The sequence below is a fragment of the Phalangium opilio genome, unplaced genomic scaffold (assembly GCF_054372755.1).
Source record: "Phalangium opilio isolate 3A_F unplaced genomic scaffold, DU_Popi_V2 ptg000013l_1, whole genome shotgun sequence".
Taxonomy (NCBI): Eukaryota; Metazoa; Arthropoda; class Arachnida; order Opiliones; family Phalangiidae; genus Phalangium; species Phalangium opilio.
This window is the reverse complement of record NW_028324148.1, coordinates 2,542,789-2,570,662: the sequence shown is the minus strand read 5'-3', so window position 1 is coordinate 2,570,662 and position 27,874 is coordinate 2,542,789. Positions and strand designations below refer to the sequence as shown.

General features: G+C 37.6%; 1 protein-coding gene and 11 non-coding genes across 12 annotated transcripts; 1 reads left to right on the top strand and 11 right to left on the bottom strand.

Moving 5' to 3' along the window:
• Window positions 1-1,153: 1,153 nt before the first annotated feature.
• Window positions 1,154-3,941, top strand: LOC149707769 (uncharacterized). Its single transcript, XM_089865031.1, has 7 exons — window positions 1,154-1,404; window positions 1,480-1,654; window positions 1,718-2,647; window positions 2,724-3,263; window positions 3,357-3,478; window positions 3,520-3,823; window positions 3,912-3,941. The coding sequence occupies exons 1-7, from the start codon at window positions 1,154-1,156 to the stop codon at window positions 3,939-3,941; spliced, it is 2,352 nt and encodes a 783-aa protein (XP_089721157.1).
• A 15,923-nt stretch (window positions 3,942-19,864) lies between these two features.
• Window positions 19,865-19,937, bottom strand: TRNAV-CAC (transfer RNA valine (anticodon CAC)). Its single transcript has one exon. It is a non-coding gene; the product is annotated as a tRNA-Val (tRNA).
• Window positions 19,938-20,002: 65 nt separating this feature from the next.
• On the bottom strand, window positions 20,003-20,075 carry TRNAV-CAC (transfer RNA valine (anticodon CAC)). The gene has a single exon. It is a non-coding gene; the product is annotated as a tRNA-Val (tRNA).
• Window positions 20,076-20,333: 258 nt separating this feature from the next.
• On the bottom strand, window positions 20,334-20,406 carry TRNAV-UAC (transfer RNA valine (anticodon UAC)). The gene has a single exon. It is a non-coding gene; the product is annotated as a tRNA-Val (tRNA).
• Window positions 20,407-20,609: 203 nt separating this feature from the next.
• On the bottom strand, window positions 20,610-20,682 carry TRNAV-AAC (transfer RNA valine (anticodon AAC)). The gene has a single exon. It is a non-coding gene; the product is annotated as a tRNA-Val (tRNA).
• Window positions 20,683-21,409: 727 nt separating this feature from the next.
• TRNAV-UAC (transfer RNA valine (anticodon UAC)) lies at window positions 21,410-21,482 on the bottom strand. Its single transcript has one exon. It is a non-coding gene; the product is annotated as a tRNA-Val (tRNA).
• Window positions 21,483-21,685: 203 nt separating this feature from the next.
• On the bottom strand, window positions 21,686-21,758 carry TRNAV-AAC (transfer RNA valine (anticodon AAC)). Its single transcript has one exon. It is a non-coding gene; the product is annotated as a tRNA-Val (tRNA).
• A 2,394-nt stretch (window positions 21,759-24,152) lies between these two features.
• TRNAV-AAC (transfer RNA valine (anticodon AAC)) lies at window positions 24,153-24,225 on the bottom strand. Its single transcript has one exon. It is a non-coding gene; the product is annotated as a tRNA-Val (tRNA).
• A 258-nt stretch (window positions 24,226-24,483) lies between these two features.
• On the bottom strand, window positions 24,484-24,556 carry TRNAV-UAC (transfer RNA valine (anticodon UAC)). The gene has a single exon. It is a non-coding gene; the product is annotated as a tRNA-Val (tRNA).
• A 203-nt stretch (window positions 24,557-24,759) lies between these two features.
• On the bottom strand, window positions 24,760-24,832 carry TRNAV-AAC (transfer RNA valine (anticodon AAC)). Its single transcript has one exon. It is a non-coding gene; the product is annotated as a tRNA-Val (tRNA).
• Window positions 24,833-25,504: 672 nt separating this feature from the next.
• On the bottom strand, window positions 25,505-25,577 carry TRNAV-AAC (transfer RNA valine (anticodon AAC)). The gene has a single exon. It is a non-coding gene; the product is annotated as a tRNA-Val (tRNA).
• Window positions 25,578-25,835: 258 nt separating this feature from the next.
• Window positions 25,836-25,908, bottom strand: TRNAV-UAC (transfer RNA valine (anticodon UAC)). The gene has a single exon. It is a non-coding gene; the product is annotated as a tRNA-Val (tRNA).
• Between the last annotated feature and the right edge of the window lie 1,966 nt (window positions 25,909-27,874).

Genomic DNA, 27,874 nt, shown 5'->3' with positions numbered 1-27,874 from the left:
CGGTTAGGTACTAAAACTAATTCCAACATGCAGTTTGGCGCGGTGAAAGCTTTGAAAGGTAGAATCATATACTTGCCAATTCCAGTCGAAAAAAAATTGGATATGATACCAGCAGCACTACCTAAAGACCACGAATTGCACGTCTTGGTTAATGGTCTACCCACTAGTGACAAAAAGATTTGGCAAAAAATTGTTCGCCTTGATGCTTTGAAAAAGGTCGTCGCTGAGCTGAAAAAAAATAATCCGTTGTACAACGACATTGATATTACTCAGATCAATGAGGATTATATTTATGGTACCGAAGAGATTAACGGAACTATTGAACACGAAAATTCATTAACTCCCGATGAATTATTGGCGAAAACGGATCCACTGGCGCTATTAAACAACTGCAATGGGGTCAATGCAAAGGGCCTCTCTACAGCCGTAACAAATCCGCAAGCGGAATCGCACCAGATCGATCTCAATTATCGTGAGATCAAATCAAATGTTTCCCCAGACGACCGCTATAAAATTTTAACTCAACCTGAGGCACTGTTGCGAAAACTCTCAAAAGATGAAATGAATGAGCTGTACGATCACTATACAATTCACCTGGTGAATGTTCAGCCGTCAAAAGATTTGTTTTCCACATGAAGCGTGTCGAAGCCGAGCCTATCAGTAATATGGACAAAAATCTAGAATACATGTCATTTGTGCTCTTGTTCCCAATGGCTCGCTATGGCAAGCACGACGAAAGACCGTTTGGGAAAATGACGGAAACTGAATACCGACTTTCTCGACTATTGAACGCGAATCCAATGTTTAGACGAGATTATGCGTTCATGTTCCATTTGTACCAAGAGGCCGAAATGAAATCCATTAACAGTAGTTTGAATTACGTTCTACGCGTGAAAAAACCCATGAACGTATCGGTCAATAATTTCGTGAGTCAAGTTGATTCTCGAGATTCGGAGCTCGAGAGTAATTTAGCGACTTTCATGGGCCACATTCGAGGTACCAAGGATTATTGGTATAGAGTTCTCAAATGTGTTTTGGCCATGATTAGGGAGTATGGCCCCCCTACTTGGCTTTTAATCCGTCCGAATACGATGACATTGAACTTCACGACCACCTACGACGAGTGAATGCTGACGTGCCAGGGATCGAATCTATGTCGGTGGCTGAACTATTAAATTTAGATCCTCTTAGCGTCAGTTTACATTTTCACAACAAAGTGAAGTCGCTCCTAAACAACTTTGTTCTATGTAAAGAAAATCCGGTTCTTGGTCCGATAGCGCATAATTTTGTACGCGTCGAGTACCAATCTCGCGGCTTAGCCCATTATCATTGCTTGTTGTGGGCTGAGGAAGCTCCCGTGATTGGTTCGTGTTCGGCAATAGCTATTTTGGAGTTCGTTCAAAAGTATGTTACTTGTTCAATCCCAAGTCCAGAACTTTACCGGCTAGTAAAAAAGTTTCAAACACATAAATGTTGCAGCAGTTGCTACCGTAAGGTTAAGAGAGGAAATAAGGAGCTGAAAGTGTGTCGTTACGGTTTTCCTCGAAACGTAACAAACGTTGCGACATTGAACTCTGTTGAATCAGTTACGCGTCATCGTAAAATGAAACGAAGCCAAAAAGGTCTGTACGATTTGCTCAGAAATGAAAACGAAGTTTTCATCAATGACTACAATCCGGCATTACTTTTGACATTGAAAGGCAATATGGATTTGTAGTTTGTCGCCAATTCCTCGGAACAAGTGGCGATATACGTCACGTTGTACGTGACAAAGGGAGATCGGGCTGAAATGGATCAGTGTTTCACTGAGTTTGCACACGAAAGCTTGTCAAAAAGATTGTTTGCTTATGGACTGAAATCTTTCACAAATAAGTCGGTCGGAATTTACGAAGCTTTGGACATGATGTTGGGTCAGAAATTGTTTCAAAATTCTGACAGCACCAAGTTTATTAACACTAACGTGAAAGAAAACCGATCCAAAGTTTTGAAATGTTACAAGGATCTTGCACGCTTGAGGGAAATTGATCATGAAAGCGAAGACATTTGCCAAAAAGGCTTTGTGGACGACAAGTATCCCAACAGACCCGATAGCTTGGAAGATTTAAGCTTGCGAGAGTTCGGCCAGTTTTACGATTACGTCAAGTACTCGGAGGCAGCGAAAAAAAGTGAAAATGTAATCGAGTTGAAAAATAACCTCGGTTTAATGAGAAAGAGGATTAAGCCATACATTATAGAACATTACGTTCACGATCCAATAGAGGAACCAGAAAAGTACTGCCACGCTCTACTAATACTGTTCAAACCATGGCGAAACGAGACTGAGTTATTGGGCGAGTTTGCAACCTTCGCTGAAGCTTTCGAAAGCTCATTATCAACGCTAAAACCTATGAGAGAATACCACGAGAAATTGTCGGTATCCAAAGAAGTTCTAAAGAAGCGCAAAGCCTCCGAAAAAGCTAAAGAGATTGCCGCGATTTCGGATGCAGAAAGCTATGACGATGAAAATGCCCTTCAAGGGAAAGAAATCGTCGTTGAAACAGAAAATGCCATGCATGATGTCGAAGCCGCTATGGAAATTGATTTCGAGGGCACGGCACTAAACCAAGTTGCGTTACTCAACAATGATCAAGAAAGGGTTTATGACAAAGTCATGGATCACTTCACTCAAGAGGGAGGAAAAATTGAGAATTTCTGCCACTTTGTATCTGGGTGGCACTGGAAAGTCCTTTCTTATTGCTACTATCGCCAACGCCGTTAGACGTCACTTTAAAAATGCCGGTAGCGTCGCCATAGCCGCTCCCACGGGCTTGGTAGCCCTTAATGTCAACGGCGTAACGTTGCACAGATTACTTATGTTGCCAGTAGAACATGGGCGTACCGTGGAATACCATTCCCTCAATTCCGAAAACATTTCCATTATGAAACAAACTCTTGGAAATTTGAAACTCTTGATTGTCGATGAGATTTCTATGGTGTCTTCGGTACTACTAACTTACGTTCATTTGAGGCTAAATGAATTTTGGGAAATGAACAAGCCATTCGGCGGTGTGGTTTGCGTTCTTGTTTTTGGAGATTTCTTCCAATTGCCGCCTGTACAGGGTAATCCTGCGTTTTTAAAAGTCACTTCCCAGGAAGCTAGACTAAGATTTAATAGCATTGGAGGAACTGATCTTTGGAGGTATTTCCGATACTATGAACTAACGCAAAACGTTCGTCAGGCGGACGACCGAGTTTATGGCGACCTTCTTAACCGAATTAGAGTCGTAACTGTTACAAAAGATGACATTTAAACCTTAGAAAGTAGACTAGTTACGGGAGGGAACAAAATTGAGGTGGCTATGAATCTTAACCTTAAGCTGGTTAAAGAAGGATTTCATCCCATCTGTTTGATGCCGAAATTGGCCATGTGCGATGAATTCAACATAAAAATGCTAGAGGAAAGTCGACAGAAAGATGAATGCGTTCAATGCGAAGACAAGCTCGTTGATTACGACAAAAAATTACCAAAAACATTGTCAGGAGACTCAAAATGTTAGACAATGAGCCGTCAAAAACTGGAGGTTTAGAGAGCAAGCTGTATCTCTGCGTTGGATCTCGAGTAATGGTTAGGAGAAACATCAATTTTGAAGAAGGTGTTATTAACGGCACCATGGCCATTATAACGGGATTCCAAAAGAACGACAGTGGGAACATCATTGGTATCCGTATCAGAGTAGATCGGGAACCAAGCGACGAGACCAATAAGCCCGACTTTTTAGTCGAGAAAATCAGCGTCAAGTTCTTGCTAATGACCAATTTATACGTCAAACGAACACAATTTCCGGTAATCTTAGCATACGCCATTACTATACACAAAAGCCAGGGAATGAGTTTAAATTGCGCAATTATGGGATCAAATTTATTTGGAACAGGCATGTCATACGTCGCTTTATCGCGAGTGACTTCCTTGGCCGGTCTCCATCTCTTGCAATTAGACCCGAATAAAATTATGGCAGATGGACGAGCCATTGCGGAGTATAACAGGCTGCGTCAAAAACACAGACCTGATCTTCCACTTATAGAAATAGTCGGGTCGGAAGGAAAGAGAGGTACAAAAAAGGCCGACGTCGAGGAGTATATTAGAAGTTGAAGGAGAGAGATCTGATGAAACGGCAAAAGAAAGACCAAATAAAAAGATCAGACTAGGTCTTCAGAGTATAGACATTTTTCCCTTGAAGGGATTTGAAAATGGAGATGGAGTAACGTGCTACGCAAATAGCGTTTTGCAATTGTTGTTACTGATTCCGGAATTAAGGAACATTATTAAAGATCACAAAGGATCATTGAGCGATAAGCCCATTTTGACTTGCCTTCGTAACACTATTGAGCATGTTAAAAATTCCAAAGAGAGTTTCAGCGACGATGGTTTCAATTTGCGAACGGCTGTTGGGTTGCCTTTTACCCACAACGAACAGCAAGATGCTAGTGAATTCTTATGGGTTCTCTTGCCAAGACTTTGCGAAGAAATGGAAACTCCTGACTCTAACGCTCTGCGGGAACTATTATGGACAAAGTCGCAAAACGTTACCAAATGCCCCAGCTGTCACCTGGAAAAAAGTTCTGGAAACATTATCCAAAGCTGCATCTTCACTCTTCCTTTGCCAAACCTCGGTAAAATTGATTGGAAACTATTAGTCCAAAGGATGAGACCAACAATGATGCCATGCGAAACTTGTAAACGCAGAGAAATTGATGAACGTGATGTATTGATTTCTGCCGGTAAGTACGTATTTCTGTGGTTTTCAAGAGATACTGTAGTAAATGGTCACCCAATTAAGATTTTAACCAAAATATCGGGATTTGAAAATCAGAAAGTGGTTTTAAACCACAGCGTTTACAAAACTAGGGGCGTGATCATTCATAAAGGTTCTTCTTTAAACCAAGGTCACTATCTAAACTTTATTCGAAAAGATAACAGCTGGTACGAGGTTAGTGACACAACAATCACCAAGCGAGACAGATTCGTCAGTAACTTGACTGACGTCTAAATCATCCTTCTAGAGAAAGTCTCTCTTTTTTAAAGAGAACCCAGCAAAACTGGCGTTGTTCAGAGTGATCAATAATAGTGATCGGTAATAGTTAGTATAGGGCGCTGTCGGTTAGCTGTGGCATAGGGGCTAGCCACCACCCCTCTATGCATTGTAAAGGCGTTAGATAAGTGGCAATAAGTCTCAAGATGACTTGGTCCAATTAGCTAGCTGAACTTATATTTAAAAGTGGTAAATTAAGGAAACATAGGAAATTTGCCCTTGAAATATACGCAGATATTGGTGTAAAATGTAACCGACAAAATAATGAAATTGCAGGGGAAAAACTTAGAAGAAATTGTGGAAAAAAACTAGGAAGAAATTGTAGGGAAAAGAATAGAAAGTAATTGTTGAAAAATAACGGAGATACAAAGGAAAATATAAATTATCTAGCAAATACTTCATTCAAATATTAAGTAGGAACTTTATTATAATTTGATGGTTCGAGAGTTCTACAAAACTAATCAAAATAAAATGTTGCGAGTTAAATTCCAGCAATTTTGAAATTCATCCAATAAATAGTTATAGTTATTTAGAAATTATCCACAAACCCCAAAGAAACTAATTCCCTGCAGTCTATTGCTATTGCTAAATATTCCCTCAAAACGAAAAATGTAACTTTTCCATTTTCATTTCAATATATCATTAACATAGTTCGCAAAATCACCAACGCCAATTAAATCTAGCAACATTAAATTATATAATAACAAAACAAGGGGATCTAGCTCATAATTAAGCCATATCACTTGTGATCTCTCGCTATCCCTGATTCAATCGATTTTCTCTTACTGAAATATCCTCTAGTATACTACACGGGTGAAAGTGAGGGGGGGGGATATTTTTCCTTTTCCAGCAATGCAATGAGGGTCACACGTTTAAAAGGCCATACTTCCTCATATCCGTTAAAAAGATACTATGGCCATAATCTTCCAAGCAAGCGCCTAGACAAAACTCTTTCCCTCTGACCGTTTCAATCTCCCTTTCCTCTCTCTTGAAGCTGATTTACCACCGTTAAAAGTATATAGACATCTTATTCTAGCTCTTCTACTCATGATGCATTTCCTCAAAAATTCTTAATGATATATGTATAGAGTGTACACAACAAATAAAAAGTTTTATTCTGCATTTCAAATACTGTAATTTTTGAACTAACTTCATAAATAAAGTACAACATTATATGCTTAACGAAATCAATGTTATTGGATATTATAAGTTAAATGTAATTAACGATAATTAAGTACTTCTTTAAGCTATTAGAAATAGATCAACCCCAAGTGTATGTCGGTACAAAAAACATAAAATTATTCAAATTTTAATTACATTAAGACTGAAGGGATAGATATTATAAAAAAACGTCTTGGTTTGGACCAAGGCCGAAAAAACTAACGATATGTCTGAGGTTTATCAATTGTCTGAAGTTTCAGATATTGCAATTTCTTTTTAAATTATTTTTATTCCTTTAATCCTTAATCAATATTTAATTCAATCAACTGATTTTTACTGTTAATCGATCTGTTCCCTCTAAATTAATTTAAAAAATTACATATCTACGCTTTTTCAAGAATAATTCCATTTTCCGAAAATATTTTATCATGAAATTAATTATTTTGAAGGGATTTCGTGTCGATGCTGACTAACTTCTAAGCACCTTGACGGACACAGTTTTAATTCTTGCTGGCTTGACAATTTTTCAAGTTTGCACCAAAAAAGTTTAAATCTGTTGTAAGTTGCTGAGAAGACTGATGTTCAAGAAATTATGATAAAGAATTTATTTTGCTCAAACTAATTTATAAACTAATGTCGTCTACTTAAGACAAAGCAACAACCTTGGTCCTGTGTGGTTTCTGTAAATAGGTAGCTCTCCTTTTATGCACTCCAAAAATATGATATCGGTATAAATATAACCAACGGAAAGGGTAAAGATTACATAAAAAGAAATACTTCTCAGCAGAAATAAAATGATAGAACACATCATACCTTACCACTTGTGCCAAGGACCGATCATACAGAAATTACATAAGAAGAAACTAAAACACAGGGGCGATGCCGCCATTGGGGTCTTCTCCCTCTCGCCTAGAAGCACCGCTATAGGCACTGCGAGTTGACTAGCCTCCCGCCTGTACACTGTTAGAAAAAAAGGTGTTTCATGGGTGTTCGGAAATACCTCGAGGTGTTTATATACTCTTTTTAGAGTGTTTTTTAACTGAGATGGTGTTTTATCCGTAAAAAGGAGCTAGTTGACTCTTTTAAGGTATTTTTTAAGGAAATGGTGATTCACTGGTACGTATAAACACCTTTTAGATGTTAATTGACCCTTATCAATTTTTTAAAAACGGAAATAGTGTTTTTAATATAAATCTGTTTGAATGGTGCGAATAAACACCTTTGGGCTTGACTTAACACTTTTTAGCTGATATGGTGTTTTTTTTTAAGTGAAAGGTTTTTGATATGACCTTAGAGGGAAATCACATATAAATTCTACCTGCATAGTGAAGCATTCTAAAAATATCCCAAAGATTTTAAAAATTGCTTTGGACTACCTTATACCAAATATTTGAAGTAATTCATACTTATTATGATTTTTCAATCATTGGAAAATAATTCTCGAAGAGTTCAATATTCTGGAATTTCTTGGAATTAGAGTAATTCAGAAAAAATACTTTAATTTCCCCTTGACACAGGTTTTTATCTCTCCGAGTGACGATGACGTCACGGAGAGGTATTACACTGGACGTATCTGTGTGTCTGAGATGAAACAGAACTTTATAGCTACACAACTGCTAAAAGAATCGTAATGCCGAAAAATATTTAAAATATTTCCATTTAATATTCTGCAAAAAGAAAATGTCATCGTTTTGTAAGAGATCTTTTCATCCTGCTCGCTTTATATTAACTTTGATATGCGTGTAGCGTTTCGATTCAGATGCAATCTTCATTACTCGTTCTATATAAACTCTCACTTTTGTCATTCCAAAGAAAGAAGTTGATCTTAAACAATTAAATAAATATAAGTGATATTAATTATTTTAATAGTCAGTATTTTACGTTAATTATAGTTAAGTCGGTTTAAGAAACTTAATTCCTAAAATAATTTTAAACATAGCTATCTTTAACGTTATACTTCTAGGGAACACCTATATCAGAACTTTTGTAAATTAAGGGTATAAAAGGTGATTGATTCACACTAAGAGGCAAGAAAGTGCGCAATTGCGTGAGCCTATGTTGGAAGCTCTGCCATTGGGAGGCTAGACGTTTCTCGTTAACCCTAGCCGCGTGTGGCGTATGTGGTGTACACGAAAGACTATTGCATGGTATTGATGTTAGAAGCCATTTAATACCGTTTGGGATTGGGTGAAACAATTGGTGGTTAGACAGTAGATGAAGGTGTAACGGATAGTTAATTATTGACGTTAAATAATTTGGATATAGCAACGAAGTAACATTTTTCGAACTTCTGTATACTGCGAACGCGGTCCGGAAATTGCGAACACGTTTGCTTTGATTTGCCAACTGCGAACACGGTGCCAGACAAGCACACAGACACGTCCAGTGCAATACCTCTCCGTGACGTCATCGTCACTCGGAGAGGTAAAATTCTACTTCATTACGCAATCTCCACACTTGTTTTTCTAATGGTATATACGAAATACACGTTTATCTGTACTTATTGGCTTCTGACAACACCATCTGTGTATACCACATACACGCCAATCTGAAACATTAGCTTCTACTCCATTATCATCGTTGGGATTAAGATGTACGCGCGAACGGCTTAAGTTACGAGAAACGACTAGCCTCCCAATGGCAGGGCTTCGACCAAAGGTTCACGCAATAGCGCTTATTCCTACCATTTGTCAATCAATCACCTTATATACCCTAAATTTCCAAAATTTGTGAAAACGGTTTACGCTAGAAATCAAACGTCAACAATAGCTATATTTAAAATTATTTTAAGAATAACGCTTCTTTAAACCACTTAACTAGAATTAAGGTAAAATACCGACGATTAAAAAAATTAATATCATTTATATTTATTTAATTATTTAAGATAATCTTCTTTCTTCGGAACGACACAAGTGAAAGTTTATACAGAACGAGTAATGAAGATTGCATCTGAATCGAAACACTATACGCATATCAAAGTTAATATAAAGCGAGTAAAATAAAATTATCTCTTACAAAACCATAACATTTTCTTATTGTAGAATATTAAATGAAAATATTTAGTATGTTTCGGCATTACGATTCTTTTTGTAGTTTTGTAGCTAAAAAGCTCTGTTTCATTTCAATATTCCAAGAACATCTTTTATATTAATATTTCAAATTCGGTGTTTACTTTTTAATTCAGCTTTACTACATTTATATACAGTGTAAACGTGAAATTAAACTTACTAGTTACACTGAATGCTACTTCTAAAGATTTTGGTAAGCGTTGTTCGGTTTGGTTCCATGAATTCGTGTCTTTGAGGAGGTCTTGACGGTTCACAGTGAGCCGAAAATTAAATACACTTTTGAATGATATAAATCAGGTCCTTCAATAGAACTATTGAGGATATACAGTAAAGGTTAAACGTAACCATTTCGCACGCGTATCAATTCTTACACGGTTGAATAAGTCTTACAGCAGAAAAAACGTTTACCCCTAATCCACTGGATTTGAGCAGCTATTTTGAAAGACTAATCTATGGTAACTCATGTGTTTTGAAAAACAATTACTTCAAAAAACACCTTTTAAGAAATTAAGAGTCTATAGACACCTTTCTGGTATAATTATAAACCTCTATTAAGGGTGATGTTTTAAACCTAACAGGAATTAAAAAGCACGAACGTCAATGGAATTTAAAAACACCAAATTTGTCTCAAAAAGACCTTATTTTAAAGGGTTTATTAACACCATTTCTGGTATTAAAAAGCACCAACGTCAATGGAATTTAAAAACACCAAATTTGTCTCAAAAAGACCTTATTTTAAAGGGTTTATTAACACCTTTTCTGGTATTAATATACACCTCTATTCTAAGTAATTAAAACACCTAACAGGATTTAAAAAGGACCTTCAAAGAAGGTATTATTTCGCACCGTTTTGAAAATTGCGTATTGACATCCTCTCGAATGGTGCTTTTATACACCAATAGAGGTGCTACTGGGGATGCATTAGGAAACACCTCTAAAGGTGTCAAACAGTTCCATTTTTTTAACAGTGTACTGAACTTTGGCATCGTCTGGCGATGGCCCTTGGTGCAAGGAAGAATACCCCAATGGTCGCCTCGCCCCTGTGAGTTTTCCTAAATGGTCTCTACGCCTGATAAAATGATTAGGCGTAATACGTAACCGGTTTACAAGTAGCACCAACAATGTAGTTTGCCGTGATGACGTTCCAAATCTAGATCAGTGCAACCTTTCCTTCATAGTCGCGACCAAAAAAATGTTAAATTTCGATATTCGAAGGTAAATGTATAAATGCATCCACTATTAAATATTTACATTTTCCTTTCGAGCTATATCAAATATCGCTTGCTCTTTTTAGACACTTAGTATAATATGTCAAATATTCAATATTCAGCCCCCAACACGTACTACCTTCAAAATAATTAATTTCATGATAAAATGTTTTCGGAAAATTTTATTTTGAGAATCATTAGAGCAGAAAATGTAATTTTTTTTTAAATATTGTAGAGTAGATTAGGTCAAACGCGTTTCTGGTGCTCGAAAAATTCTTAGTGAAAAGAGATTATTAAATTTAAAGAGTACGTCTATGTCTACTGCTTGGATATTATGACCCCCAAAACCAACTTAATACCCAATGAATTTATACTAATTTAAATCTTTCTGCCTTTTTCAGAGGCTATTAAGTCGGTAAAACTTACCAACTTTTTATGCAGTGTCATGCTCGAAGTAAAATGCAACAAGTGGCCAACTTTTATGCAGTTTCACACTGCATGCGAGAACTAGCATTCAGGCCCGGATTAAGCAATTTCACACCGGGGGCCGCCCCCTTAAGTCAGAAAAAACGGAACAGCAAATGTCCCTAAGGGGGAATAGTTTAACTCAATGCGCCACCAAAAAGCCTTGCGCCCGGGGGCCAGTGCCCCCTCGGTCCCCCCCTTAATCCGGCCCTGCTAGCATTGCTTAAAGGGGTATAGTTCTGCATGTAAGAACTTTCCTCTTAGTTTAACTCAAAGTGGAACCTTGCTTTGAATATAGCACTGTTTGCTAATAAATCACCCACTCTTTAAGGTGTTATGAGACACTCAAAAAGGTGATATGCGACACTCTGAAAGGTGTTCTGAGACACTCTGAAAGGTGTTATGAGACACTGAATGGTGTTATGAGACACTCTGAAAGGTGTTATGAGACACTCTGAAAGGTGTTATGAGACACTCTGAAAGGTGTTATGAGACACTCTGAATGGTGTTATGAGACGCTCTGAAAGGTGTTATGAGACACTCTGAATGGTGTTATGAGACACTGAATGGTGTTATGAGACACTCTGAAAGGTGTTACGAGACACTCTGAAAGGTGTTACGAGACACTCTGAAAGGTGTTATGAGACACTCTGAAAGGTGTTATGAGACACTCGGAAAGGTGTTATGAGACACTCTGAAAGGTGTTATGAGACACTCTGAAAGGTGTTATGAGACACTCTGAATGGTGTTATGAGACACTATGAATGGTGTTATGCGACACTCTGAAAGGTGCTACGCCGCACCCTTTAAGGAATTGCACAACACTCATGTGAGAGTAAAAATTAAGTTTTAGTTCGATATAAGAGTTAAAAAGGTGTTAAACTGCACCTCTGTTGCACTAATTGCCAAAAAGTGTTATTAAACCCTTTCAGGGGTGTAAATGAACACCTGTAATGGTGTCAAATTTGGACCCATATAAACTACTTTTAAATGTGTTAAAGCACACCCCATTTTCATAGAGTGTATGCTTAACACGTAAAAGACGTTGAAAATCGAAACAAAAATCGTCTTGAACACATTAGAAAGTGAACATATTTTCATTTGAACATGTGCTCATTTTTGAACATGTATAGGAGAGAGTCGCATGAAGGTGTTCTGAGATTGTGTTAAATTTCCAAACACATTTTTTTCTCTGAAGGTAAACTGCGCTAACAACAGCGGGACTAGATGGGAAGGGCCAAAACATCAAAAATATAGTCTTATTTCTCCGAATTTGTGAGATGGTAGTCATTCGTTTGGATTGAGATGTGTAATACAGGGTCTGTTTTCACATGTTTTCGCTATCCTTTCAACGGAAAATAGTAAAATTGAACTGTTGAAGTTCTACTGCCCAACGTGTGAGCTTTTGACGTTAAATTTCGCACCTTAGCTAACCATTGCAGAGCGCTGTTATCCGTAACTAGAGTAAAGTTTACGCAATCTAAATAATGTCTATATTTGTTTTAAACATAAACAACAGAGAGGTTCTCACAGTCTGTAGCGTGATATCACGTTTCCAAATAAATCTCTTTTTTCTGTTTATTCAGGGTCAACTGATATAAGACACACTCATGACCGGTCAAGCTAGTGTCGGTTCCTAAAACAAAGGGCAAAGAATAATTTGGAAGGCAAGTATTGGTGGTTTCAATATACATGTCTTAATGGGATCGAAGCTTGCTTCGGGAGACGACTTAATTCTTGCGTTCTTGGTAGTTATGGATAGGTTTTCATAATGATGGATGTACCATGTAAGAGCAACCGCGGTTCCAAAAAACAGAGCTGTGCTAATTAGCTGACTACTAATTGAATTAGAATTAGAAATTAGGTAAATATTTATGAACTAATTAATTAGCCAATTAGCAGTTAGACATAGAAACGAATTAAATTCGATTAGAAATTATCCATTAATTTATCAAACTAAGTAATTAGAATTACTAATTTCTAATTAATTACTTGTCTACTTAAGGAAAAAAAAAACTATAAGTAAACATAAAAGTTTAAAAGCGCCCATGGATTTAGTACTTTGGTAATGCAAAGTTTAATGTTTTAATGCCATTGAAAAACGGGTACGGAAGCCGTGAATTATATGTATACAGAAACTTTATTTCTCAAAATTGCTACCAAGATAGGTATTAGAAACAGCTTCACTGATAATTTCTACTCTAGATAGCCATATGAACCAATAATGCTCAACGAAAATAAACTTTTTTAGGCTTCGCTTCACGTAAAGTCGTAAACAGTTCCTGGAAGAGCTGCTTTAGAATTAGAGGCTGCTGTTTTTGGGAGAGAAATTTATCTGTATTTTTAAAAATTTGTCACACTTACAAAGTACAGCCTAGCCTATTAAGAACAAATGCTGCATCAATACCATAACTAACCTTACCTGATCCAATAATATTAGGGTTAAAATAATAAAACCTAACCTTACCTGACCTAATGCTTCTGGACTTCAAATAACCATGAACTAACCAAACCACACCTTACCTGACCTAATTGGGGCTCAAATAAAAAAAATATAATTGGGTTTGAAGTCATCCAACATAACCTGACCCGACAATATTAGGATTCAAAGACATATTTGTAGTTCAGATAACACCAAATAACCGGTCCAATGGAGGGAAACTAGAAAGGGAGGTAAAGAGGGTCCTCATTGCCTAACTATTAGATAGTCCCGCTCAGAAATGGGAGAGTATCCTGGTAAAAATTCGAGGGTGCTGCAAGGTTCGTTTTTCAGCAAAACTACATTTTACCAGGCTGCGAACAAAGCATTAAAAACTAAAAAAATTCACCCGCTGTGGGGGAGAGGTTTCGGAATCTAATGCCAGCTACAACTTCTCAGTTCTATTTTCTTCTATACTTTACCTGATGTAATAATACGGGGGCTCAATTTTCGGCCATATCTCCAAAAGACATTCGACCTGACATCTTCGCATTACGATGTGTTGCATTTAGTAAGTATATAGTAAAGCTAAATTGATAAACAATGTACCTCTACTGGGTATTTTTTTACACCCGCGCTTACGGAAATCGCTATTTAGAAAACTGTCGTAACATGTAAACTGCGTTTTCGGGAACCGTACTAATTCTAAAACAGTGATCCCTATTTTTGAAACGGCAGTTATTACCTCTCCGAGTGACGTATGTCACGGAGAGGTTCTGTAACGATCGTGTGTCTGTTGTTACACCCACGTGACCGCGTTCGCAGTTTCCAAATCGGAGCAAACGTGTTCGCCATTTTCGAACTGCATTCACAGTCACGGAAATGGCTCCTCTACTTGAGTTCTCACACCACCATCTTCTGGTCTTTGTCCATTCCACAGTGACACCAAACTGTACATACTGGCTTCTAATCACCATCATCTTCTGGTCTTCGTCCATTCCACTTGGACACCAGTCTGTACATACTGGCTTCTAAACACCACCATCTACTGGTCTTTGTCCATCCCACTTGGACACCAGTCTGTACATACTGGCTTCTAATCACCACCATCTTCTGGTCTTTGTCCATCCCACTTGGACACCAGTCTGTACATACTGGCTTCTAAACACCACCATCTACTGGGGTTCCGTCTATTCCACATAGACACCAATCTGTCTCATTGGCTTCTAATTCCATCGTCATAGTTTGGTTTATGACATTCGCGGCGATCAGCTAGGGTTACGGGAAACGTCTAGCCTCCCTAGAGTGGGTTTTCCACAATTGGTTTTCGCAATTGCGGTTGTTCTTGCTTTTAGCTGTAGTTCGACACCATTATATACTACCTATTTGAGTAAGGCGAAGCAACCGGCGTATGCTTCAATTCAAACGCCAATATTCGTCAAGTCTCTCAAGAATGTTTAATTGTTCTTTATCAAAACGATGTAACGCTCAATAAGGCGAACAACTAACGAAGAAAATATTTAATATTAATTATATTTTTTTTAATATTTAAGATAATCTTGTTTCTCACCTCAAAATTACTACGGAAAGAGTTAAAAAGCAGTCTATGTTTTTGTCTGTGTGAGTCCGTCAATTGTTACACTAGTGCGTCGCGTTAGCAGTTAGCCTTTTGTTGATGTGTTAAGAAATCATACAGAACCTTAATATTCCCCATTTCCATAATATAAAGTGAATATGTGGAAGTGTTGGCAAACAAAGAATATTGTTTAGGTGAGACGAGACGATAGTGTTTACACTACAAACCAGTTGTGAATGTAGCTATCAGAATTTATGGTAAACAGCTGAAACGTAAACTTCATTTCCTGTTCTTTTCCCCATTGACTGATTTCCATATGTCCAAGATTTATCCTTGTTTGATGTAAAATGTCATCTGCTTTACTGTATATTCGCTATACTTGGAATACTGCTTCAATATTTTGTAAATTTTTACTTCAAAAAAGAGAAATAATTCCATATCTAGGTTAATAAGCTTGTAGTAGTAGACCTCTTGACTCGGAGAGGTAATATTTTGGTTTTCCCAACTTGTTTTACTTTACTTTGGTTTTTTGTCAGAGCTGTGCTAATTAATTAGTGAGCTAATTGAATTTCTAATTAATTAGCAACATTTACTAATTGAAAATGTTAATTGAATTTTAATTACCTTAGTGCTAATTGAGAAGTAATTCTAATTATTTAGTATGAATAGGAAAGGTAATTATCTAATTAAAATTTAATTAGATTTAGGATTAACTAATTAGCCAATTGGAATTTCAATTAATCTTTTAATTTAGTAAAAACTAAAAATTGAGGAATTAACTCTTGAATCATCTATTTGAATATGAAAACGGCCTTATTATATCGATGAGGAAACCTTAGTGTTACTCTAAATATTTCAGCTCCTCAAAACATGAGAGAATACTAGTACTAGTAGAAAATTTCATAAATCGTAACTGTCCCATTTCGAAATTTCGACTGTTTTTCTTACTCGAATTTATAGCAGTGCCCATGGATTTACTACTCAGAGTCCATTATAGGAACTGTGGCAAGAAAATGAAGAAATGAGACTAATTTTAACACGACGGAAGGCTCGAGGCTTGTCTCATTTTTCAAGAATAATTCACGGCTTCCGTACCCGTTTTTCAATGGCATTAAAACATTAAACTTTGCATTACCAAAGTACTAAATCCATGGGCGCTTTTAAACTTTTATGTTTACTTATGGTTTCTTTTTTTTACTAAATTAGACAAGTAATTAATTAGAAATTAGTAATTCTAATTAATTAGTTTGATAAATAAATGGATAATTTCTAATTGAATTTAATTCGTTTCTATGTCTAATTGCTAATTGGCTAATTAATTAGTTCATAAATATTTACCTAATTTCTAATTCAATTAGTAGTCAGCTAATTAGCACAGCTCTGTTTTTTGGAACCGCGGTTGCTCTTACATGGTACATCCATTATTATGAAAACCTATCCATAACTACCAAGAACGCAAGAATTAAGTCGTCGCCCCAAAGAGAATATACCAAGAGGAGCAGAAACTTTGTAAATAGGGACCGGCTCTGAATTTGTTCACGTGACCTTGTCGTCTAGTTAAAAATTACGTTTTGTACGTCAACGGTCAACCCAGAGATCAACCCTTTGCCACCACCAAAAATAATTTAACCAATAAAAGGCGTCGCTGCATAACCAATCAACAAAAACCGGATCTAGTTACTCCAAAACCGTGGCCGGGCTTTTCAAAAGCCTTGTGAGAGGCTAGACTTTCTGCTCCTCTTGGTATATTCTCTTTGGTCTCCCGAAGCAAGCTTCGATCCCATTAAGACATGTATATTGAAACCACCAATACTTGCCTTCCAAATTATTCTTTGCCCTTTGTTTTAGGAACCGACACTAGCTTGACCGGTCATGAGTGTGTCTTATATCAGTTGACCCTGAATAAACAGAAAAAAGAGATTTATTTGGAAACGTGATATCACGCTACAGACTGTGAGAACCTCTCTGTTGTTTATGTTTGTAACAAATATAGACATTATTTAGATTGCGTAAACTTTACTCTAGTTACGGATAACAGCGCTCTGCAATGGTTAGCTAAGGTGCGAAATTTAACGTCAAAAGCTCACACGTTGGGCAGTAGAACTTCAACAGTTCAATTTTACTATTTTCCCTTGAAAGGATAGCGAAAACATGTGAAAACAGACCCTATATTACACATCTCAATCCAAACGAATGACTACCATCTCAAAAATTCGGAGAGATTAGACTATATTTTTGATGTTTTGGCCCTTCCCATCTAGTCCCGCTGTTGTTAGCGCAGTTTACCTTCACAGAAAAAAATGTGTTAGGAAGTTGAACACAATCTCAGAACACCTTCATGCGACTCTCTCCTATACATGTTCAAAAATGAGCACATGTTCAAATGAAAATATGTTCACTTTCTAATGTGTTCAAGACGATTTTTGTTTCGATTTTGAACGTCTTTTACGTGTTAAGCATACACTCTATGAAAATGGGGTGTGCTTTAACACATTTAAAAGTAGTTTATATGGGTCCAAATTTGACACCATTACAGGTGTTCATTTACACCCCTGAAAGGGTTTAATAACACTTTTTGAGCAATTGGTGCAACAGAGGTGCAGTTTAACACCTTTTTAACTCTTATATTGAACTAAAACTTAATTTTTACTCTCACATGAGGGTTGTGCAATTCCTTAAAGGGTGCGGCATAGCACCTTTCAGAGTGTCGCATAACACCATTCATAGTGTCTCATAACACCATTCAGAGTGTCTCATAACACCTTTCAGAGCGTCTCATAACACCATTCAGAGTGTCTCATAACACCTTTTAGAGTGTCTCATAACACCTTTCAGAGTGTCTCATAACACCTTTCAGAGTGTGTCATAACACCATTCAGTGTCTCATAACACCATTCAGTGTCTCATAACACCATTCAGAGTGTCTCATAACACCTTTCAGAGCGTCTCATAACACCATTCAGAGTGTCTCATAACACCTTTCAGAGTGTCTCATAACACCTTTCAGAGTGTCTCATAACACCATTCAGTGTCTCATAACACCTTTCAGAGTGTCTCAGAACACCTTGCAGAGTGTCTCAGAACACCTTGCAGAGTGTCGCATATCACCTTTTTGAGTGTCTCATAACACCTTAAAGAGTGGGTGATTTATTAGCAAATAGTGCTATATTCACAGCAAGGTTCCACTTTGAGTTAAACTAAGAGGAAAGTTCTTACATGCAGAACTATACCCCTTTAAGCAATGCTAGCAGGGCCGGATTAAGGGGGGACCGAGGGGGCACTGGCCCCCGGGCGCAAGGCTTTTTGGTGGCGCATTGAGTTAAACTATTCCCCCTTAGGGACATTTGCTGTTCCGTTTTTTCTGACTTAAGGGGGCGGCCCCCGGTGTGAAATTGCTTAATCCGGGCCTGAATGCTAGTTCTCGCATGCATAAAAGTTGGCCACTTGTTGCATTTTACTTCGAGCATGAAACTGCATGAAAAGTTGGTAAGTTTTACCGACTTAATAGCCTCTGAAAAAAGCAGAAAGTTTTAAATTAGTATAAGTTCATTGGGTATTAAGTTGGTTTTGGGGGTCATAACATCCAAGCAGTAGACATAGACGTACTCCATAAATTTAATAATCTCTTTTCACTAAGAATTTTTCGAGCACCAGAAACGCGTTTGACCTAATCTACTCTACAATATTTAAAAAAAATTACATTTTCTACTCTAATGATTCTCAAAATAAAATTTTCCGAAAACATTTTACCATGAAATTAATTATTTTGAAGGGAGTACGTGTTGGGGGCTGAATATTGAATATTTGAAATATTATACTAAGTGTCTAAAAAGAGCAAGCGATATTTGATATAGCTCGAAAGGAAAATTTAAATATTTAATAGTGGATGCGTTTATACATTTACCTTCGAATATCGAAATTTAACATTTTGTTGGTCGCGACTATGAAGGAAAGGTTGCACTGATCTAGATTTGGGACGTCATCACGGCAAACTACATTGTTGGCGCTACTTGTAAACCGGTTACGTATTACGCGTAATCATTTCATCAGGCGTAGAGACCATTTAGGAAAACACACAGGGGCGAGGCGACCATTGGAGTATTCTTCCTTGCACCAAGGGCCATCACCAGACGATGCCAAAGTTCAGTACAGGCGGGAGGCTAGTCAACTCGCACTGCATATAGCGGTGCTTCTAGGCGAGAGGGAGAAGACCCCAATGGCGGCATCGCCCCTGTGTTTTAGTTTCTTCTTATGTAATTTCTGTATAATCGGTCCTTGGCACAAGCGGTAAGGTATGATGTGTTCTACCATTTTATTCCTGCTGAGAAGTATTTCTTTTTATGTAATCTTTATCCTTTCCTTTGGTTATATTTATACCGATATCATATTTTTGGAGTGCATAAAAGGAGAGCTACCTATTAACAGAAACCACACAGGACCAAGGTTGTTAGTTTGTCTTAAGTAGACGACATTAGTTTATAAATTAGTTTGAGCAAAATAAATTCTTTATCATAATTTCTTGAACATCAGTCTTCTCAGCAACTTACAACAGATTTGAACTTTTTTGGTGCAAACTTGAAAAATTGTTAAGCCAGCAAGAATTAAAACTGTGTCCGTCAAGGTGCTTAGAAGTTAGTCAGCATCGACACGAAATCCCTTCAAAATAACTACCACGTGATAACCACTACACCATAGATACGCAGTAATGCTGAAATTTCCAAGAGACTTAGCTTTTTTATGCTTAATCATGATGGTAAAAACATGTAACTACCAGGGGTCGAACCTGGGACCTTCCGCGTGTTAAGCGGACGTGATAACCACTACACCATAGATACGTAGTAATGCTGAAATTTCCAAGAGACCTAGCTTTTTTATGCCCAATCACTATGGACAAAACATGTATCTACCAGGGCTCGAACCTGGGACCTTCCGCATGTGAAGCGGACGTGATAACCACTACACCATAGATTTGTAGTAATTCTGAGTTTTCCAAAAGCCCTAGCTTATTTTTATGCCCAATCACGATGGACAAAACATGTATCTACCAGGGCTCGAACCTGGGACCTTCCGCGTGTGAAGCGAACGTGATAACCACTACACTATAGATACGTAGTAATACTGAGTTTTCCAAGAGATCTAGGTAACTAGTATATCCAATCACGGTGGTCAAAACATGTATCTAAAGGGGCTCGAACCTGGGACCTTCCGAGTGTCAAGCGGACGTGATAACCACTACACCATAGTTAGGTAGTTATAGTGAGTTTTCCAAGAGACCTAGCTTATTGTTATGCCCAATCACGATGGTCAAAATATGTATCTACCTGAGCTCGAAACTGGGACCTTCCTCAAATCACGATGGACAAAATATGTATCTACCAGGGCTCGAACCTGGGACATTCCGCGTGTAAAGCGGACGTGATAACCACTACACTATAGATACGTAGTAAAGCTGAGTTTTCCAAGAGAACTAGCTTATTTTTATGCCTAATCACGATGCTCAAAACATGTATCTTATGGGCCTCGAACCTGGGACCTTCCGCGTGTGAAGCGAACGTGATAACCACTACACCATAGATTCGTAGTAACTCTGAGTTTTCTAAGAGACCTAGCTTATTTTTATGCCCAATCACGATGGACAAAACATGTACCTACCAGGGTTCGAACCTAGGACCTTCCGCGTGTTAAGCGGACGTGATAACCACTACACTATAGATACATAGTAATACTGAGTTTTCCAAGAGATCTAGGTAACTAGTATATCCAATCACGGTGGACAAAACATGAATCTAAAGGGGCTCGAACCTGGGACCTTCCGCATGTCAAGCGGACGTGATAACCACTACACCATAGTTAGGTAGTTATAATGAGTTTTCCAAGAGACCTAGCTTATTGTTATGCCCAATCACAATGGTCAAAATATGTATCTACCAGGGCTCGAAACTGGGACCTTCCTCAAATCACGATGGACAAAATATGTATCTACCAGGGCTCGAACCTGGGACATTCCGCGTGTAAAGCGGACGTGATAACCACTACACTATAGCTACGTAGTAAAGCTGAGTTTTCCAAGAGAACTAGCTTATTTTTATGCCTAATCACGATGGTCAAAACATGTATCTTATGGGCCTCGAACCTGGGAGCTTCCGCGTGTTAGCCGGACGTGATAACCACTACACTATAGATACGTAGTAAAGCTGAGTTTTCCAAGAGAACTATCAAATTTTTATGCCTAATCACGATGGTCAAAACATGTATCTTCTGGGCCTCGAACCTGGGACCTTCCGCGTGTGAAGCGAACGTGATAACCACTACACCATAGATTCGTAGTAACTCTGAGTTTTCCAAGAGACCTAGCTTATTTTTATGCCCATACACGATGGTCAAAATATGTATCTACCAGGGCTCGAAACTGGGACCTTCCTCAAATCACGATGGACAAAATATGTATCTACCAGGGCTCGAACCTGGGACATTCCGCGTGTAAAGCGGACGTGATAACCACTACACTATAGATACGTAGTAAAGCTGAGTTTTCCAAGAGAACTAGCTTATTTTTATGCCTAATCACGATGGTCAAAACATGTAACTTATGGGCCTCGAACATGGGACCTTCCGCGTGTGAAGCGAACGTGATAACCACTACACCATAGATTCGTAGTAACTCTGAGTTTTCCAAGAGACCTAGCTTATTTTTATGCCCAATCACGATGGACAAAACATGTATCTACCAGGGTTCGAACCTAGGACCTTCCGCGTGTTAAGCGGACGTGATAACCACTACACTATAGATACGTAGTAATACTGAGTTTTCCAAGAGATGTAGGTAACTAGTATATCCAATCACGATGGTCAAAACATATATCTAAAGGGGCTCGAACCTGGGACCTTCCGCGTGTCAAGCGGACGTGATAACCACTACACCACAGTTAGGTGCTTATGATGAGTTTTCCAAGAGACCTAGCTTATTGTTATGCCCAATCACGATGGTCAAAATATGTATCTACCAGGGCTCGAAACTGGGACCTTCCTCAAATCACGATGGACAAAATATGTATCTACCAGGGCTCGAACCTGGGACATTCCGCGTGTAAAGCGGACGTGATAACCACTACACTATAGCTACGTAGTAAAGCTGAGTTTTCCAAGAGAACTAGCTTATTTTTATGCCTAATCACGATGGTCAAAACATGTATCTTATGGGCCTCGAACCTGGGAGCTTCCGCGTGTTAGCCGGACGTGATAACCACTACACTATATATACGTAGTAAAGCTGAGTTTTCCAAGAGAACTATCAAATTTTTATGCCTAATCACGATGGTCAAAACATGTTTCTTATGGGCCTCGAACCTGGGACCTTCCGCGTGTGAAGCGAACGTGATAACCACTACACCATAGCAGGGTTGGCAAGTTTTAAACAAATTGTTTTAAACTTTGATTTAAAACTTGTTTTAAACAGGCATGAAAAAAACTTTAATTTGTTTAAAAACGTTTTAAACAAAAAGTTTAAAACATGTTTTTTATGGAGAAAAATTTCGAATATTTTTAACTATTTTTCTATTTGAAAATGAGCGAAAAGATTAAATAATAGAAATAATAAGCTCCAGTCAAAACCTTCCAATTATTCGACTGTTTCAAATGTGTGTTTAATTGTTTGGAGACCCTACCAGATGTTTTATCCATTACCAATCTGTATTGAAGACTGATATTCAAAAATATGATTAAGGATAACTTATTTTGTCATCTACTTAAAGCAAAGCAATAACATTTTTCCTATGTGGTTTCTCTACACTGTTGGTACATTTTACTGTTCTAAAAAGATTACGCGTAATCTATAAAGCCAGGCCTTTGACAGTGCTAAAATTAATACGCCTAATCCGAAAACGGAAAACATGAGCGCCTACAAATAAGTAAGGGGTGGTGAAGTTTCAAATCTTTGATGAGTTCTGACCAAGAAACTCGGAAGTACGGAAGCGGAAATGCCTGAATAGTGGCCACAAAAGAAATCAGGCATTTTGGCATTAGGGGTTAAATGTACAAATTTACGCATCACACTCATTTTGTATCCGCTATTAAAAAAATTATATTTTCCTTTTGAAAAGATCGTTTGCTCTTTTTTAAACAGTCAGTAGAATTTTTCAAATATAAAATATTGTACCCTCAACACGTACTCCCTTTTAAATAATTAATTTCACGATAAAATGTTTTCCGAAAATCTAACTTTAAATCGTGTTATAAACAATAAAAACACAAATTTTTTTAACTAAGTTTTTGCCAACCCTGACAAGGACCATTTCTTACACCTTCAAATTCTAAATTTTAGGAGCTCTTCATTTTCCTGTACATGTTCGTTGTACGTTGGTCTAGGGGTATGATACTCACGCTGGTTTCGAGTGGTACCAGGTTAAATCCCGGAAGGTCGCGTCTTAGAGCTTCATATTATAAATTTAGGAGTATTTTTATTTTCGTGTTTTACTTCTCAATAAGTTTCGTGGTCCGTTGGTCCATGTGTATAATACTTGCTTTGGGTTCAAGTGGTCCCTGGTTCCAATTCCACACGGACAATTTCTTACACCTTGAAATTCTGAATTTATTCAATATTGAACGCTCAAAATAATTAATATCGTAAAATAATTTCGGAAAATCTAATTTGTTCTTGAAAATGCGTAAATTTGTAGTTTTTTCAATCAATTTGGAGGGAATAAATCGACTAACTGTTAAATCAGTTGATTGAATTAAATATTGATTAAGGATTAAATTAATATAAATAAAGAAAAATTGCAATATCGGGACTTCAGTCAATTGATAAACGTCACTCTTATCGTTTGTTTTTTCTGTCTTGGTCCAAACCAAGACCTTTTTTTTAATCAAGTAGGCTGTGAAAATAAGCGCCTTGCGCTAGCGGGAGTAGTGGCTTAAATGGAGAGCCGCGATATAGACTATTAGATCTGGAAGAGTGATTTAAACATGTTTAAAACTAGTTTTTTTGTGTTTTTTTACTGTTTTTTTCTACTTGTTTAAAAAACAGTTTAAAACAAAAAATCGTGTTTTAAACAATAAAAAACACAACTTTTGTTTTTTTTAAAAAAAAACATAATTTTTGCCAACCCTGCACCATAGATTCGTAGTAACTCTGAGTTTTCCAAGAGACCTAGCTTATTTTTATGCCTAATCACGATGGACAAAACATGTACCTACCAGGGTTCGAACCTAGGACCTTCCGCGTGTTAAGCGGACGTGATAACCACTACACTACAGATACGTAGTAATTTTGAGTTTTCCAAGAGATCTAGGTAACTAGTATATCCAATCACGATGGTCAAAACATGAATCTAAAGGGGCTCGAACCTGGGACCTTCCGCATGTCAAGCGGACGTGATAACCACTACACCATAGTTAGGTAGTTATAATGAGTTTTCCAAGAGACCTAGCTTATTGTTATGCCCAATCACAATGGTCAAAATATGTATCTACCAGGGCTCGAAACTGGGACCTTCCTCAAATCACGATGGACAAAATATGTATCTACCAGGGCTCGAACCTGGGACATTCCGCGTGTAAAGCGGACGTGATAACCACTACACTATAGATACGTAGTAAAGCTGAGTTTTCCAAGAGAACTAGCTTATTTTTATGCCTAATCACGATGGTCAAAACATGTAACTTATGGGCCTCGAACATGGGACCTTCCGCGTGTGAAGCGAACGTGATAACCACTACACCATAGATTCGTAGTAACTCTGAGTTTTCCAAGAGACCTAGCTTATTTTTATGCCCAATCACGATGGACAAAACATGTATCTACCAGGGTTCGAACCTAGGACCTTCCGCGTGTTAAGCGGACGTGATAACCACTACACTATAGATACGTAGTAATACTGAGTTTTCCAAGAGATGTAGGTAAGTAGTATATCCAATCACGATGGTCAAAACATATATCTAAAGGGGCTCGAACCTGGGACCTTCCGCGTGTCAAGCGGACGTGATAACCACTACACCACAGTTAGGTGCTTATAATGAGTTTTCCAAGAGACCTAGCTTATTGTTATGCCCAATCACGATGGTCAAAATATGTATCTACCAGGGCTCGAAACTGGGACCTTCCTCAAATCACGATGGACAAAATATGTATCTACCAGGGCTCGAACCTGGGACATTCCGCGTGTAAAGCGGACGTGATAACCACTACACTAAAGATACGTAGTAAAGCTGAGTTTTCCAAGAGAACTAGCTTATTTTTATGCCTAATCACGATGGTCAAAACATGTATCTTATGGGCCTCGAACCTGGGAGCTTCCGCGTGTTAGCCGGACGTGATAACCACTACACTATAGATACGTAGTAAAGCTGAGTTTTCCAAGAGAACTATCAAATTTTTATGCCTAATCACGATGGTCAAAACATGTATCTTATGGGCCTCGAACCTGGGACCTTCCGCGTGTGAAGCGAACGTGATAACCACTACACCACAGATTCGTAGTAACTCTGAGTTTTCCAAGAGACCTAGCTTATTTTTATGCCTAATCACGATGGACAAAACATGTACCTACCAGGGTTCGAACCTAGGACCTTCCGCGTGTTAAGCGGACGTGATAACCACTACACTACAGATACGTAGTAATTTTGAGTTTTCCAAGAGATCTAGGTAACTAGTATATCCAATCACGATGGTCAAAACATGAATCTAAAGGGGCTCGAACCTGGGACCTTCCGCATGTCAAGCGGACGTGATAACCACTACACCATAGTTAGGTAGTTATAATGAGTTTTCCAAGAGACCTAGCTTATTGTTATGCCCAATCACAATGGTCAAAATATGTATCTACCAGGGCTCGAAACTGGGACCTTCCTCAAATCACGATGGACAAAATATGTATCTACCAGGGCTCGAACCTGGGACATTCCGCGTGTAAAGCGGACGTGATAACCACTACACTATAGATACGTAGTAAAGCTGAGTTTTCCAAGAGAACTAGCTTATTTTTATGCCTAATCACGATGGTCAAAACATGTATCTTATGGGCCTCGAACCTGGGAGCTTCCGCGTGTTAGCCGGACGTGATAACCACTACACTATAGATACGTAGTAAAGCTGAGTTTTCCAAGAGAACTATCAAATTTTTATGCCTAATCACGATGGTCAAAACATGTTTCTTATGGGCCTCGAACCTGGGACCTTCCGCGTGTGAAGCGAACGTGATAACCACTACACCATAGCAGGGTTGGCAAGTTTTAAACAAATTGTTTTAAACTTTGATTTAAAACTTGTTTTAAACAGGCATGAAAAAAACTTTAATTTGTTTAAAAACGTTTTAAACAAAAAGTTTAAAACATGTTTTTTATGGAGAAAAATTTCGAATATTTTTAACTATTTTTCTATTTGAAAATGAGCGAAAAGATTAAATAATAGAAATAATAAGCTCCAGTCAAAACCTTCCAATTATTCGACTGTTTCAAATGTGTGTTTAATTGTTTGGAGACCCTACCAGATGTTTTATCCATTACCAATCTGTATTGAAGACTGATATTCAAAAATATGATTAAGGATAACTTATTTTGTCATCTACTTAAAGCAAAGCAATAACATTTTTCCTATGTGGTTTCTCTACACTGTTGGTACATTTTACTGTTCTAAAAAGATTACGCGTAATCTATAAAGCCAGGCCTTTGACAGTGCTAAAATTAATACGCCTAATCCGAAAACGGAAAACATGAGCGCCTACAAATAAGTAAGGGGTGGTGAAGTTTCAAATCTTTGATGAGTTCTGACCAAGAAACTCGGAAGTACGGAAGCGGAAATGCCTGAATAGTGGCCACAAAAGAAATCAGGCATTTTGGCATTAGGGGTTAAATGTACAAATTTACGCATCACACTCATTTTGTATCCGCTATTAAAAAAATTATATTTTCCTTTTGAAAAGATCGTTTGCTCTTTTTTAAACAGTCAGTAGAATTTTTCAAATATAAAATATTGTACCCTCAACACGTACTCCCTTTTAAATAATTAATTTCACGATAAAATGTTTTCCGAAAATCTAACTTTAAATCGTGTTATAAACAATAAAAACACAAATTTTTTTAACTAAGTTTTTGCCAACCCTGACAAGGACCATTTCTTACACCTTCAAATTCTAAATTTTAGGAGCTCTTCATTTTCCTGTACATGTTCGTTGTACGTTGGTCTAGGGGTATGATACTCACGCTGGTTTCGAGTGGTACCAGGTTAAATCCCGGAAGGTCGCGTCTTAGAGCTTCATATTATAAATTTAGGAGTATTTTTATTTTCGTGTTTTACTTCTCAATAAGTTTCGTGGTCCGTTGGTCCATGTGTATAATACTTGCTTTGGGTTCAAGTGGTCCCTGGTTCCAATTCCACACGGACAATTTCTTACACCTTGAAATTCTGAATTTATTCAATATTGAACGCTCAAAATAATTAATATCGTAAAATAATTTCGGAAAATCTAATTTGTTCTTGAAAATGCGTAAATTTGTAGTTTTTTCAATCAATTTGGAGGGAATAAATCGACTAACTGTTAAATCAGTTGATTGAATTAAATATTGATTAAGGATTAAATTAATATAAATAAAGAAAAATTGCAATATCGGGACTTCAGTCAATTGATAAACGTCACTCTTATCGTTTGTTTTTTCTGTCTTGGTCCAAACCAAGACCTTTTTTTTAATCAAGTAGGCTGTGAAAATAAGCGCCTTGCGCTAGCGGGAGTAGTGGCTTAAATGGAGAGCCGCGATATAGACTATTAGATCTGGAAGAGTGATTTAAACATGTTTAAAACTAGTTTTTTTGTGTTTTTTTACTGTTTTTTTCTACTTGTTTAAAAAACAGTTTAAAACAAAAAATCGTGTTTTAAACAATAAAAAACACAACTTTTGTTTTTTTTAAAAAAAAA

Bases quoted from the DNA above. Each gene is read 5' to 3' on its own strand.
- LOC149707769 (XM_089865031.1), top strand. From the start codon at position 1,154: ATGTCGGTGGCTGAACTATTAAATTTAGATCCTCTTAGCGTCAGTTTA. The intron at 1,655-1,717 runs GTTTTCATCAAT...ATGGATTTGTAG, and splicing joins TGCTCAGAAATGAAAACGAA to TTTGTCGCCAATTCCTCGGA. The intron at 3,264-3,356 runs GTAACTGTTACA...CTTAACCTTAAG, and splicing joins TTCTTAACCGAATTAGAGTC to CTGGTTAAAGAAGGATTTCA.